Consider the following 15703-nt stretch of genomic DNA (forward strand, 5'->3'; position numbering starts at 1 on the left):
CCCTGCAGGAGCAGAAATGTCACCTCCTTATCCGACACTAAGCAAAGCCTGGGGTCCTCCTGGTGGAGCATGGGGGTATAGCCCGTGGAGGAGGAGCTCTCTTTTTTTATTTGCATAGTGTCTCCTCCTAGTAATGACCTAGGCTATACCCATGGTCTGTGTCCCCCCAATGGAATATGCGAGAAAATGGAGTCAAAATATTTCATTTTATTTATTTAAAAAATACCAAATTTACCCAAAATTTGGAAAAATTAGCAAATTTCAATTTCTCCACTTTTATAATAGACAGTAATACCTCCAAAAATGGTTATTACTTTAAATTCCCCATATGTCTACTTCATGTTTGGATCATTTTAGGAATGCTATTTTATTTTTTGGGGACGTTACAAGGCTTACAAGTTTAGAAGAAAATCTTGAAATTTTTCTGAAAATTTCTAAAACCCACTTTTTCAGGATCAGTTCAGGTCTGAAGTCACTTTGAGAGGCTTACATAATAGAAACCACCCATAAATAGCCCCATTTTAGAAACCACACCCCTCAAAGTATTCAAAACTGATTTTACAAACTGTGTTAACCCTTTAGGTGTTCCACAAGAATTCATGGAAAATGGAGATGAAATTTCAGAATTTCACTTTTTTGGCAGATTTTCCATTTTAATAAAAAAAAATTCCAGTAACAAAACAAGGGTTAACAGCCAAACAAAACTCTATATTTATTGCCCTGATTCTGTAGTTTACAGAAACACCCCATTTAGCACAGTTTTTATTTGATTTTTTTGACGGTGTTCACCTGAGGGGTTAGGTCATGTGATATTTTTTATAGAGCAGGTCCTTACGGATGTGGCAATACCCAATATGTCTACTTTTTTTAATTTAAGTTTTACACAATAATATCATTTTTGAAACAAAAGAGCCATCGTTTTTTTAGTTTTTTGGCGATTGTCTTAGGTAGGGTATTATTTTTGCGGGATGAGATGACGGTTTGATTGGCACTATTTTGGGGTGCATATGACTTTTTGATCGCTTGCGATTACACTTTTTGTGATATAAGGTGACAAAAAATGGCTTTTATCCTAATGATACATTTAAAGCTCATGGCATACAGAGATAAAAAATGTAACTTAAATAAACCACAACATTTTAGAGTGATTTCCAGGGACTTTGTGGTATCTAAATAATCTACCTAAACCTATAATAAGAAAGCTCTGGTGAATGATTCAGCTCTGGATGGAACTTTTTGCATATTTCTATAGAAAAGGTCTGTATTAGCAGAGAGTAATTATGTATAATTTACTGAATGCTGGAAGTTGTAATGTAAGTGGGAATACAGCATATTACAATGGCCAAGAATCTCCCACCTGAAGTGCAAGACCAGACTTTCTCAGAGACAACTTGGCTCCTTTATCTTTTAACAGTCCTTCAAGTCTGCTCTGCTGGTTACTTGCATGAGGTCCCTGTGCTGTTCGCTCTGTCTGAGGCAAACATCGATGGAATCTCATTTTTTGCTTAATATCTGCGGGCTGAACACTTTCTATAGCTTCTTCCTGCAAAGTTTCATCTATGAGAGAGAAAAGGTCAGAAAAATATGTGGTTCCATGCATCTCTCGATAGTAAAGTGCTTCTATTAAATAATTTAAAGGGCATCTGTCAGCAGAGTTGTCCCTATGACACTGGCTGACCTGTTACATGTGCACTTGGCAGCTGAAGGCATCTGTGTTGGTCCCATGTTCATATGTGCCTGCATTGAATGATGTTTAAATATATGCAAATGAGCCCCTCGGAGCAACAGGGGCGTTGCCGTTACACCTAAAAGTTCTACTTTTTCTGCTACAGCTGCCTGCCTTCTCCACTTTGATTGACAGCACCAAGCATGATGACGTTTTCACTGCCTGGCCCTGTCAACCAAAGTGCAGAGGTTGCGACAGTTGCACAGAGAGCAGGGTCTAGGTTTAATGGCAACGCCCACGTTGCTCCTAGTGGCTCATTTGCATATATTTAACACATTTTTTCAGTGATGCAGGTACAAATCTGGACAGATGTCCTTTAATACGACAACTTATTGTAAACTGTCACTTATACAGCAATTCTAAAACTATCACATAAACTATGCAAAAAATATTCAATATTCTTTTTTACACAGACATGACATTTACAATCTGAATTTGATGAATCTGAATACAGAATATTCTGAATGAACAGAAGATATTAGAACTACAACGTGTAATGGCTCTCACTGTGAAGTGCAATCCTGCACTCCAACCATTGCTACTTGGCAATACATTTAGCAAACCAGACTGCTTAAAGGAGTATTGTAACAAGTTAGGAGATACTAACGATGGGACCCCCACGATCACGAGACGGGGGGCCCCGCACCCAATGGAGCCCCCATAAATTGGACGGAGTGGCTGGTTGGAAATGCACTCTGCTGCTCCATTCATTTCTCTGGAAATGCTGTAGAAAGCGCTGTACTCTCCAGCCACTCCATCCATTTCAGGGGGGCTCCACAGGGTACAGGGCCTCCGTTCTCGTGATCAGTGGGGGTCCCAGCTGTAGGACTGCCACCAATCTGATATCTATTCCCCCATCCTGTGGATAGGGGTTGACTTGTTATAACCACAATACCCCTTTAAAGTTTGAAGCTAATATAACAAATGTTATCTAAGGAACGGAGAAAGCGTCTCAGTATTCTTCTGTGCGCTCTTTGTTACGCCTCTTGTTTGTGCAGACTTTTCCCCTGCAGTCATTTTACAGCTACTCCACAATCTCATGGATTTTATTCATTTGCACATTGAGCGCTCATGGGAGGTCTAGACACATCTAAATATACCGGCTTTGCCAGGCGAATGATAGATGTGTTTTTGGCTGAATTTTTTCAGGGTGCTGTTAATTACATGCGAGCAGCAATAAGGCCTGCTAATTATATCAGTCTTGAGGGACCATAGCTCTGCTTGTATTTATAATGAGTTCTACATGTAATTAGGAAATAGTTTAAAAAAAATAATAAATCACCGATAACTTGGACCGTGCCTGGGGCAGACACAGAACCCCTCTCACAGGGCTTCTTATATAGGTCAAATTCAAGGTGGCGATCTGCCCAACTCCAGTGGTCCCGGGAAAGCGTGGGCTGGAGGTTGTTTGCGTGCAGAATATTTTCTTTCCAGACCTGCAATACAAGACATACATGGGTATTTACTTTTGCAGCCTGACCTTTCAGAGAATGAGATTGGGGGCTGACACTTTCCATTAAAAGCTAATTAAAAATATCAAGGACTATTTGGCTGTCAAAGCTGACCTTTCTGTTTTATGAGCGTTAGGAAAATAGCTTTTTATTGTTTTCCGCTGTGTACACATGTACAGCCACAAATAAATACTGAAATCTCAATGATACTGTTCTTATCTAAGCTCCCATTGAGGTAGCCTATGATCTGTCCATTAGGGTCTTTTATATGGCTTGATGCACAGGGCAATCATCAGGGATGAACAAATCACTTGTGTGAGCTGAATTTACATGCCTTCTGTATGGGGAATGGATGATCGCTACTATGACTGCTCGTCCTCTTGCAGAGTCATTGGTTGTGGGGAGCACATGTCTGTTTAGGCGAGGCAATGTGCTGTCCACAAATGGTGATTTTTTAGGTGCCGCAAACAAGTCAACAAACAAGCCTTTGCTAGCTTGTCAGGTCATTGGCGGCACCTGACAATTGTCGGGAACAAGCGTTTATATTACGTTAGTCCCAATTATTGTCCTGATCCTTGGCCTGTGTTAAAGGGCCCTAAAGCAACACTGAAACAATCTCATTACCAAGTATTTTATAGTAGACTGTACCAAAATGACACGTTTGCTTGTTCCAGATCACACATCACGTGGTCTAGTACAGTGATCTAGACGGAAGCCTATTGAACAGACTCGTATAGGGGCGGCCGGTACATTTTCCTTGTAAGTCTTGAGGGCTCATTAGTATTGGCAGCTCTACTCAGAACCTGTTCCTGATCATGTCCGCTATGTCTGAACCAGTTATGGTTCATTAACACTATGCATCTGAAGTCACCGCCAGGGGGCCAGACAGTGAAAACATCATAGTGCCTGGTCTTGTCCATCATAGTGGAGAGGGTGCCGCAGGTGCAGAGAGAGCAGAGCCTCTAGGAGTAAAGGCAATGACCCAGTTGCTCCTAGAGGCTCCTTTGCATATATCAAATCATCATTTTAAGACATTCAGCACATACACACACATCTAAACATACACATAGCCATAGAGGTACATATATGCATACATTACATGCAGAAGTATACAGTCACTATAGGCATGAATACATTCATAACCACTACATACAGTGAAACAGGCATCCAGTCTCAATATATACACTATACATACTTGGATAAATGTGCACAAACATATTTACAGTGACATACACACAAATAATGACTCCTTACCTAAACAAAGAAAGAGGACGCTGGGGAGAAACTGGTAGATTATGTGCAGTGATAATGCGCCATATGAGCGATATGAACATTTGTTATGTCTTTTAAACACTTTTTGTGCCATGCTTGATCGGGAGCTTGGCTTTGTGTTGAGAACTGTGGCATCAAAATTGCGTTAACATTTTGGCACACAATTTTAGTGCAAAGTAAGGCTGGGTTCACATCTGCGTTTTTAACTCTGGCAGTCTGTTCTGGTGGAGGAACAGGCTTCAGGAGTTTACTGTATCCAGCACAACCGGATACCACCGCGCACCGCCGGATCCCCACCAGATCCCATTACAGCTAATGTGGATCTGGCTGTGCACGGTGGTATCCGGGTGTGTGTCAGTCTGTTCCTCCACCAGATCAGACTGTCAGAGCTACACAGATGTGAACTCTGCCATACTTTGCACCAACATTATGTCCCAAAATGCTGCGTGTAGTATTTTTTAAGTACGTCAGCAGTCTGGAACACACTGGCGCAATAAAAAGCGCAGATGTGATACCAGCCTTAAGGGGCATTTACACCAACAGATTATCTAACAGATTTTCTGACCAATCATTGATCAGATGGCCATTTACACACCAACTATTGGTCTAATTGGACAGAAATTGGTCAGATAATCTGTTGGTGTAAATGCACCCTAAGCCAACCAATATGCAATGTAAAATTACACAAGTGTCTAACAATGCACCAGGTTTATCACCAGCCTGAGGCAATTTGATAAATGAGGCCGTCTCCAAGACCAGTTAACACGACTGTGTGAATCTTTCATTACATACCTTGGTTAATTCCAGGATCCGAGCATCATCTGGTTTTTTGGGGTGCTTGTTGCTTTCAATGCTGCTCCTGAATCCTGGATACAGAAAACCATCTGACGTCATCCAGTCCGCTCTGGACTTTGCAGCTTGTTTTTTCAGTTCCTGTACAACATCTACTGGACTCACAGTAGCTGACTGGTAATCTAGAGAGTAGGTGTATCTGTGGTTTGGTTCCTGTGAGGAATAATTCAGGGATACAATTCATTTAGAGAGCCCCACATCCTCAGTAAACGTTTAAGCTACCTTGTCTTTCATAGCATTATTATACACTATTGGTATGTGGTACATGCCACTAATTAGCTGACGCAGTGGCTGACAACTTCGCTAATTAAACGGTTGTCTCTCCCAGGAAATCCTTACTACTAAAGCCGACCTCAAAGAAGGCAGTGGAGAAAATAGTTCTAAAATTCTTGTTCAGTATTATAATTCTTGTCCAAGATCTGCTGACTGCTTTTCCAAGCATATTTGAGCTAAATGACATTAGTTTATGCCTACTGTAAACAGGTCATGTCTTCTCGGAAATATCGGACCAGGTTTCAGGGAAGCCAGTTGGTGATATACTAGTGCTGTGATGGCTAACCTCCACACTCCATCTGTGGTAAAACTACAACTCCCAAAATGCACACTTGCTTGGCTTTTTTCAGAACTCCATAGAAATGAATGGAGCATGCTGGGAGTCGTAGTTTCACCACAGCTGGAGTGCCAAAGGTTAGCCATCACTGTACTAGTTTATGAGATAATGGACCTTAACCAGTGAATAAAATGGGCACTACTACTGCAGCACTTAAATGCTGCCTTTATCTACATAACCATTCATCTGAATATCCACCATGTAAAACTACAGCTGACTGACGCCATGGCTTCTATAAGAAAGGGTCTCCCTCCAGGGCCATCCTTAATATTGATTGGACCCTGGGCAAAAATTTACTTGGGCCCCCTGGATCCCGCTTTCCCACACAACACACACACAAAAAATCCACACATCTGGTAGAGTACAGTGAATGACTGTAAATACTTCGTTCTGAAGACTCCAGCGGCTCAGGGTCAGTGCTCTGGGCAGCTGGGCTCAGGCTGGAAGTGGGCACCGCTCTGCAGGAAGGAGACCGGGGCTCGGCTCACCCTAGTGTTCCAGTGCACCCCAGCACCCAACAGTATGCAGTATAGCACCCTATAGTATACAGCACCACACAGTATGCAGTTTAGCACCCCACACTATACAGTACCCCACAGTATATAGTAGAGCAGTATAGCAGCCCACAGTATATAGCACCCCACAATATACAACACCTCACTGTATACAGCACCCCAAACAATACACGATACAGCCCCCCACACTATACAGTACAGCAGTATAGCACTCAACACTATACCGCACCCTCTGTATACATTATACAGACCCCCCACACTATACAGTACAGCAGTATAGCCCCCTCACACTATACAGGCCCCCACAGTATACAGCCCCCCCACAGTATACAGCCCCCCCACAGTATACAGGCCCCCCACACAGTATACAGGCCCCCCACACAGTATACAGCCCACCACACAGTATACAGGCCCCCCACACAGTATACAGCCCACCACACAGTATACAGGCCCCCCACACAGTATACAGGCCCCCCACACAGTATACAGGCCCCCCACACAGTATACAGGCCCCCCACACAGTATACAGGCCCCCCACACAGTATACAGCCCACCACACAGTATACAGGCCCCCCACACAGTATACAGGCCCCCCACACAGTATACAGGCCCCCCACACAGTATACAGCCCACCACACAGTATACAGTCCCACACACAGTATACAGTCCCACACAGGATACAGCCCACCACACAGTATACAGCCCACCACACAGTATACAGACCACCACACAGTATACAGCCCACCACATAGTATACAGGCCCCCACACAGTATACAGTCCCCCACTACAGGGAGTGCAGAATTATTAGGCAAGTTGTATTTTTGAGGATTAATTTTATTATTGAACAACCATGTTCTCAATGAACCCAAAAAACTCATTAATATCAAAGCTGAATATTTTTGGAAGTAGTTTTTAGTTTGTTTTTAGTTTTAGCTATTTTAGGGGGATATCTGTGTGTGCAGGTGACTATTACTGTGCATAATTATTAGGCAACTTAACAAAAAACAAATATATACCCATTTCAATTATTTATTTTTACCAGTGAAACCAATATAACATCTCAACATTCACAAATATACATTTCTGACATTCAAAAACAAAACAAAAACAAATCAGTGACCAATATAGCCACCTTTCTTTGCAATGACACTCAAAAGCCTGCCATCCATGGATTCTGTCAGTGTTTTGATCTGTTCACCATCAACATTGCGTGCAGCAGCAACCACAGCCTCCCAGACACTGTTCAGAGAGGTGTACTGTTTTCCCTCCTTGTAAATCTCACATTTGATGATGGACCACAGGTTCTCAATGGGGTTCAGATCAGGTGAACAAGGAGGCCATGTCATTAGATTTTCTTCTTTTATACCCTTTCTTGCCAGCCACGCTGTGGAGTACTTGGACGCGTGTGATGGAGCATTGTCCTGCATGAAAATCATGTTTTTCTTGAAGGATGCAGACTTCTTCCTGTACCACTGCTTGAAGAAGGTGTCTTCCAGAAACTGGCAGTAGGACTGGGAGTTGAGCTTGACTCCATCCTCAACCCGAAAAGGCCCCACAAGCTCATCTTTGATGATACCAGCCCAAACCAGTACTCCACCTCCACCTTGCTGGCGTCTGAGTCGGACTGGAGCTCTCTGCCCTTTACCAATCCAGCCACGGGCCCATCCATCTGGCCCATCAAGACTCACTCTCATTTCATCAGTCCATAAAACCTTAGAAAAATCAGTCTTGAGATATTTCTTGGCCCAGTCTTGACGTTTCAGCTTGTGTGTCTTGTTCAGTGGTGGTCGTCTTTCAGCCTTTCTTACCTTGGCCATGTCTCTGAGTATTGCACACCTTGTGCTTTTGGGCACTCCAGTGATGTTGCAGCTCTGAAATATGGCCAAACTGGTGGCAAGTGGCATCTTGGCAGCTGCACGCTTGACTTTTCTCAGTTCATGGGCAGTTATTTTGCGCCTTGGTTTTTCCACACGCTTCTTGCGACCCTGTTGACTATTTTGAATGAAACGCTTGATTGTTCGATGATCACGCTTCAGAAGCTTTGCAATTTTAAGAGTGCTGCATCCCTCTGCAAGATATCTCACTATTTTTGACTTTTCTGAGCCTGTCAAGTCCTTCTTTTGACCCATTTTGCCAAAGGAAAGGAAGTTGCCTAATAATTATGCACACCTAATATAGGGTGTTGATGTCATTAGACCACACCCCTTCTCATTACAGAGATGCACATCACCTAATATGCTTAATTGGTAGTAGGCTTTCGAGCCTATACAGCTTGGAGTAAGACAACATGCATAAAGAGGATGATGTGGTCAAAATACTCATTTGCCTAATAATTCTGCACGCAGTGTATATAGTAGTTTACAGTATATTAACATAACAGCCAGTCACCTTTTTCTGATGTAATCTTCACACAAAAAAGCTCCACAGTTAACTTCTGCAACACTCCACAGGACCTGTGATGACCTCATAGCCATGTGACCAGTAATTGCTAGGTTACTGGTCACATGGTGATGATGTCATTAAGGTCCTAAATCACAACTTTAACACAGTACGATCATGATGCCTGGAATCCTGGTAGAGCTGACAGCCTGACACCCGGGGCAGTGGCTAGCAGGGCTCAAGAGGCAGCTGCCTTGGGCCCCCCAGGAGTAACTGGGCCCGGGGCAGCTGCCCCTTTTGCCCCTTGGTAAAGACGGCCCTGTCTCTCTCTGATTTTTAGCACTTTAAAAGTTGTCATCAAAACAACCCTTGTCCATATGAACCCTCTTACAATCATCCTCTATAAGCCACTGCAGAGAATCACTAAGAAAGAGGGTTCTGATCTTAGTAGATCGGGCCCTGGTCCACATTATACATGGACGACCATTCATTTAAAGGCCAGCCTGTAATAGCACATTTCCCCTGTGAGCACAGAAGACTGTTGATGGTTCCAGGACATGGATAGGCAGCAATCAGCTGTTTACTAGGGAAGCTCTTGGATCTGCACCATCTACAAATATTTAGTGAAAAATAGTCTAACCCCTTAATGACCGGGCTCATTTTCATCTTAAGGACCAGGCCATTTTTTGCAAATCTGACCAGTGTCACTTTATGTGGTGATAACTTTAAAACGCTTTTACTTATCCAGGCCATTCTGAGATTATAATACATAGTAATACCTCCAAAAATAGTTATTAATTTACATTCCCCATATGTCTACTTTATGTTAGGATCATTTTGGGAATGACATTTTATTTTTTGGGGACGTTACAAGGCTTAGAAGCAAATCTTGAAAAATTTCTAAAACCCACTTTTTCAGGACCAGTTCAGGTCTGAAGTCACTTTGTGATGCTTACATAATAGAAACCACCCACAAATGACCCCATTTTACAAACTACACCCCTCAAGGTATTCAAAACTGATTTTAAAAACTTTGTTAACCCTTTAGGTGTTCCACAAGAATTAATGGAAAATAGAGATAAAATTTCAATTTTTTTGGGTAGATTTTCCATTTGAATCAATTTTTTCCAGTTACAAAGCAAAGGGTTAACAGCCAAACAAAACTCAATATTTATGGCCCTGATTCTGTAGTTTACAGAAACACCCCATATGTGGTCGTAAACTGCTGTACGGGCACACGGCAGGGCGCAGAAGAAAAGGATTGCCATACAGCTTTTGGAAGGCAGATTTTGAAGCCCCCCTGATGCACCCCTAGAGTAGAAACTCCAAAAAAGTGACCCCATTTTGGAAACTACGGGATAGGGTGGCAGTTTTGCTGGTACTATTTTAGGGTACATATGATTTTTGGTTGCTCTATATTACACTTTTTGTGAGGCAAGGTAACAAGAAATAGCTGTTTTGGCACAGTTTTTATTTTTTGTTATTTTCAACATTCATCTGACAGGTTAGATCATGTGGTATTTTTATAGAGCAGGTTATTACGGACGCGGCGATACCTAATATGTCTACTTTGTTTTATTTATGTAAGTTTTACACAATTATTTCATTTTTGAAAAAAAAAAAAAATCATGTATTAGTGTTCCCAATGGTCCGAGAGCCATAGTTTTTTCAGTTTTAGGGCGATTATGTTGGGTAGGGTATGATTTTTGCGGGATGAGATGACGGTTTGATTGGCACTATTTTGGGGAGCGTATGACTCTTTGATCGCTTGCTATTTCACTTTTTGTGATGTAAGGGAACAAAAAATAGCTTTTTTTACAGTTTTTATATATATTTTTTTTACGGTATTCACCTGAGGGGTTAGGTCACGTGATATTTTTATAGAGCAGGTTATTACGGACGCGGCGATACCTAATATGTGTAGTGTATTTAATTTTTTTTATTTTTACTTTTTGACCCAGACCCACTTGGTTCTTGAAGATCCAGTGGGTCTGATGTCTGTATAATACAGTACAGTATACTATATAGTGTACTGTACTGTACCGTATTTTCACTTTACACTTAGTCTGATCAGACTTCTGCCTTTAGCAGAAGTCTGATCAGCACCATGGAAAGCCGGAAGCCTGTGAAGGCATCCGGTTGCCATGGTAACCATCACCCGCTGCCACAACAGAGCAGCGGGTGATGGGGAGGGGGGCCCCCTCCCTCTGTGATCCCGCCAAGAATCGGGGGCTGAAAAGGCACAGCAGCCCCCGATGGGAGAAGGAGGGAGCTCCCTCCCTGTTAACCCCTTCCATACAGTGGTCCCTATGGACCGCGGCATGGAAGGGGTTAAACGGCTGACATTACAGCACAGATGTCAGCCGTTTCCAGCAGAGTGTCAAACCGTCATCTCATCCTTCAAAAATCATACCCTAACCAAGATAATTGCCTAAAAACTGAAAAAACTATGGCTCGGCCATCCTGGAAATGAGAGGGGGCGGGCGGGATGATCGGAGAAGGCCCTGGCACTCTTGTAAGTGCTGCAGCTTTCTTGCTGCTTACCAGTGATATCACGAGCATCGGTCATGTGGCCTCAGCCCCATTCAAGTGATCAGGTCATCAGTTTCAAATAGTCGGATAAATCCCAAGCATGCAATGGACGTATAGAAGTTTAAAGGTACAATCTACCAGCCAGTACACAATGTTACTACTGAAGTACTGTCAGTACTCAATTTGTCTACATCTGAAAAAAAGTTCAAATACATAATAAAGATCTTTTCACATTAGGGAAGCATGGTGGCTCAGTGGTTAGCACTAATGCATTGCCACGCTGGGGTCCTAGGTTCAAATCTGACCAAGGACAACATCTGCATAGAGTTTGTATGTTCTCCCGGTGTTTGCGTGGGTTTCCTCCAGGTACTCCAGGTTCCTCCCACACTCCAAAGACATACTGATAGGGACCTTAGTTTGTGAGCCCCTTTGGGGACAGTGTGATGATAATGCCTGTAAAGTGCTGCGGAATATAGTAGCGCTATATAAGTAAGTATAATAAATAAGGGATCACTGACCGCAGCTAATCTCTGTCGTAAAATCTTTAGCGCCAGTTCTGCAGAATTGAGCGTCTGCGAGCTGTAATTGTGAACAGTCACCCCATCCACAGGAACAATCTCCACATACTCCACTTCAAGTTTTTTCAACTTTCTATTCAGCTGCCAAACACGGTCAATGTTCATCTGTAAGCGAAAGAGGAGATTTTAAAACTTACTGCACTAAAAACAACGCTGTCCAGAAACAGTGACCACAAGATCAAATAACATTTGTGATCAATAGTGAGCTTAGGCTCTATTCACATGTGCACTGAAGGATTAATTTGGAGTCTACACCACAGATTTCATCATTTCAACAGACACGCGTGATGATGTTGTTGCTGCTTGGCCCTGTCGATCAAAGTGGAGAGGGCTCAGCTGTTACAGAGAGAGCTGAGCCTCTAGGTGTAACAGCAACGCCCCTGTTGCTCCTAGAGGCTCATTTGCATATATTAAAACTTAATTTTTCTCAGTAATGCGGACACATATGAACATAAGACCAACACAGATGCCTTCAGCTGCCAAGTGCACATGTAACAGGTCAGCCAGTGTCAATCTGCTGACAGATGCCCTTTAAAGTTTGTGTCAAAGATCAATTACAGAATGAAGAGGTTTCAGGATGAACAAAGTTTCTGCTAATCGTCAACATATCCAAGACCCTGGTCTTTTATCAAAAGAGGTAGCCCCTTTTATGTATAATTATGAGTCTTCTACAGTTTTCGTAAAGCCCCATTAGGAGCAAGAAGAAGAATGAAAGTCAGGAATGCTATGTAGATGTTAAGATGGAGAAGTTGGCAGTTTCCCTCTCCGGGGACCTGTACTTACCTGAATGTGGTCTTTTGTCTTGTTATTCTCATTCTCCCTCTTAAAGTGAATGTAATTTTCATTAAAATTATCTAAGGGTATATGCAGAGGACATCGCAAACCTTTGTCTTCTTTCTCTGAAATAACCAGCTTTTTGCTGAAAGTATGTTCTGCATCTGCAAACAAATCTCCAAGTTTAAGTGGAACTCCAAATTCTCGACTCAGCAGGTGAATCATTTCTACAGAAGGCAGGAGGTCTCTCTGAATGACATCTCGTAACTTCTTGGCACTGCAGAGATAGTCTAACCTATAAAAACGCAATAATACAAAAAATTGAGTTGTTGGTGTTGGTGATAAACCAGAGGAGTGTAGGGAGTTGTCCGGGCTATAGGTATTGATGACCTATCCTAAAGATAGATCATCAATATCATATCTTGGGGATACGACAACCCCACCAATCAGTTTCGGGCAGCTGCTGGCACTGCAAGCTATACAGTGTATGGAGCTGGAAGCGGACAGCTCTGTACACTGTGTAGTTGTTGTGGCGGTGTACTGCAGCTAAGCTTTTTATTCAATACCATACCAATTATGTTTATATTTTATTATTTATTTTTATATATAAAATTAGTAAGGGGGAATGATTTTTTATTTTTTTATACTTTTAAAAACATTATTTTCACCCCTGCTATCCTTGTACCATACTCTGCAATAGGTTACTATGGCCAGTCAGGGAGCTTTCATAAAACCTCAGGCTACAATGGCTACTGAACGTCGCCCCGGCAAATTTGAAGAGGTGTTGGTCAGAGTGAGCCCTCTCTCTCTCACAGCCAGCAGTCACTACTAACCACAGCATCTAAGGCCCTAAAATGGCCATGATCGGAGTTATCTCCGATCCCGGTAATTGCATCAGGGTATAAACTGTATTACACAGGCATTCACTGCGTATGGAGGGGGCTCAGCTCATAAACCCGCTCCATACACCTTGGATGTACAGCTACGTCCAGGTGCACAAAGTGGTTAAAGGGGTTTTCTGGGACTAAAATATTAATGTGCTGTTCCGGTCTTCAGTGTCAGAATAGCTCTCTGTCATTCAGCTATTTAAAAAGGCCATGGAGCTTGGACAAGCGCAGTACCCTCTTCATAGCGTAGTAAGGACAGTACCATACATTGTACTGCTATGCTTGGTATTGCAGCTCAAACACATTCACTTCAATAGGACTGTATTGCACAGAGGCCATATGATTTGACGGATGTGATATCACAGCCTCAGGAAGAGGCCTGAGTGCAGCAGCCCTTTCCAAGAGCTGGTCATTGGGGGTGCCAGGATTTGGACTAGCATTGCTCTGACATTAATAACCTATGATAAGGATAGGTCATCAGTATTTACGCCTTATAAAACGCTTCCGGACCTGAAGTGAACTAGTCAGTTTTACTGCATAGGCAACGCTGTAATTACAAAACCAATAAAACTGTGGGGGAATTTATTCCAATGACACCTATTTTGGATTTTTTTCCAGCTTCCCTGTACATCGTATGCAATATAAAAAAAATGCCCTCATATAGCTATGTGAATAGAAAAATAAAAAAAAGTTAGGGCTCTGGTCGGGCAAGGAGTTGAAAACAAAAATGCAACAACGGAAAATAGCCATGTCTTGAAGGGGTTAATGTACATTCAAATGTTTAGAAATTATTTTAATATTAGTTTCTACTAGGGTTGCACAGTGTATGGAATTATCAATACCCAAACGATACTTTTCTACCGGTATCGATTCGATACTGGGATTTGCCTTTTACCGATACCATGCTGCGCTATTGTACAGCTTAGTATCAGAGAACATGGTGCGCGCTGCTCTCAGCACGCGCCATGTTCCTTCAGCAGCACAAGGGAGAAGGAAGCAGTCCCTCCCTCCCCCCTGTGCTGCTGCTGCTGCCAATGGAAAGAGAAAGAGGGGAGGAGCGCAGTAGCGCAGCCTAGTATCGGTAAAAGGCAAATCCCAGTATCGAATCGATACTGGTACAAAAGTATCGATTGGGCATCGATAATGCCATACCCGATGCAACTGTACAATAAATAAATATTTCTCATCCGTATCATTGGGTATAGCTGTTGCCACTAGGAGCCGGACACTAAGTACAAAGGTGTGAGATCCTCCCTTCAGCTATACCCTTCCTACAGGGACTAAGCTAAATCAGTTTTAGCTTAGTGTCTGTAGGAGGCAGACCTCCTTGCTTTTTAGGTCTGCAAATTTTTTCCCCTTTTTTGATTTTTCCTTTTCTTTTGTTTTAGCGGGATTTCAGGCGGTCCTAGCTGCATGCATTCCCACCGAGGAGATGGGAGACCAGGGGGTCCCCAAGCCCGCTGCTCCTTCCCATTCTCCAGAATTCAAGGAGGACCAGAGGTTCTTAAAGCCTCTGGAATCCCGCCAGCCTTTGGATCACCACGGCCACCCACTACAAGTCCCCTCTGTTTCTGGTGTAGCGGTCCTCCCCAAGGGGCCGCACACCGAAGGTGATGATCCGGCTGGAGCCAGGGGGGCAGAAGACGCCGGACGGGTGAGTATTTCTGGCCAAATAAAAAGGTGCTCCCCTCCTTCCTACTCCCTCCCCTTCTCAGGTTACCTTCACTGTATTCCCCCACGGAAGCCTTGTCCCCTCCATACGTCTTTCTCCTGTCGGGAGAGGTTGGAGAAGCCTCCGGTGCGCATTGCGCTCTATCCAGGGGCCATTCCTCCTTTGCGTTGCGTCCGATCCCGGGCTCCACTGGGGCTGCTGCTTCTCTGCGGCCTACTCCAGCATCGGCTCCCCACAGCCTCTTCTCTCGCTTTTGCGGTAAGCTCTGGTATCACGCAAGTGGGGGGTGGAGGCCTCTTTGGCAGGAACGGCAGAGAGTCGGGCCTGCGCTTCCCTACACGTTGGGGGCGTGGCATGGAGTTCTCCGCGCTCCCACTCCTTCAGTTGTATCCTGGGGCAAATTCTTGGCATCGTTTTCTGCCTCCGCCCACATCATGGTTTTAAATGCACCACT

General features: G+C 43.4%; 1 protein-coding gene across 1 annotated transcript in view; it reads right to left on the reverse strand.

Annotated features, from left to right (window-relative positions):
- The window catches only part of CFAP92 (cilia and flagella associated protein 92 (putative)), a 135372-nt gene that overhangs the window by 18652 nt on the left and 101017 nt on the right, over positions 1-15703 (reverse strand). The window contains exons 13-17 of the mRNA XM_040408789.1: positions 12700-12985; positions 11857-12021; positions 5242-5454; positions 3009-3162; positions 1358-1557 (exon numbers count right to left, since the gene is read on the reverse strand). Of these exons, the coding sequence (XP_040264723.1) occupies positions 1358-1557; positions 3009-3162; positions 5242-5454; positions 11857-12021; positions 12700-12985 (1018 nt within the window). The remainder of the gene's footprint in view (positions 1-1357; positions 1558-3008; positions 3163-5241; positions 5455-11856; positions 12022-12699; positions 12986-15703) is intronic.

The sequence above is a fragment of the Bufo bufo genome, chromosome 9 (assembly GCF_905171765.1).
Source record: "Bufo bufo chromosome 9, aBufBuf1.1, whole genome shotgun sequence".
NCBI lineage: Eukaryota > Metazoa > Chordata > Amphibia > Anura > Bufonidae > Bufo > Bufo bufo.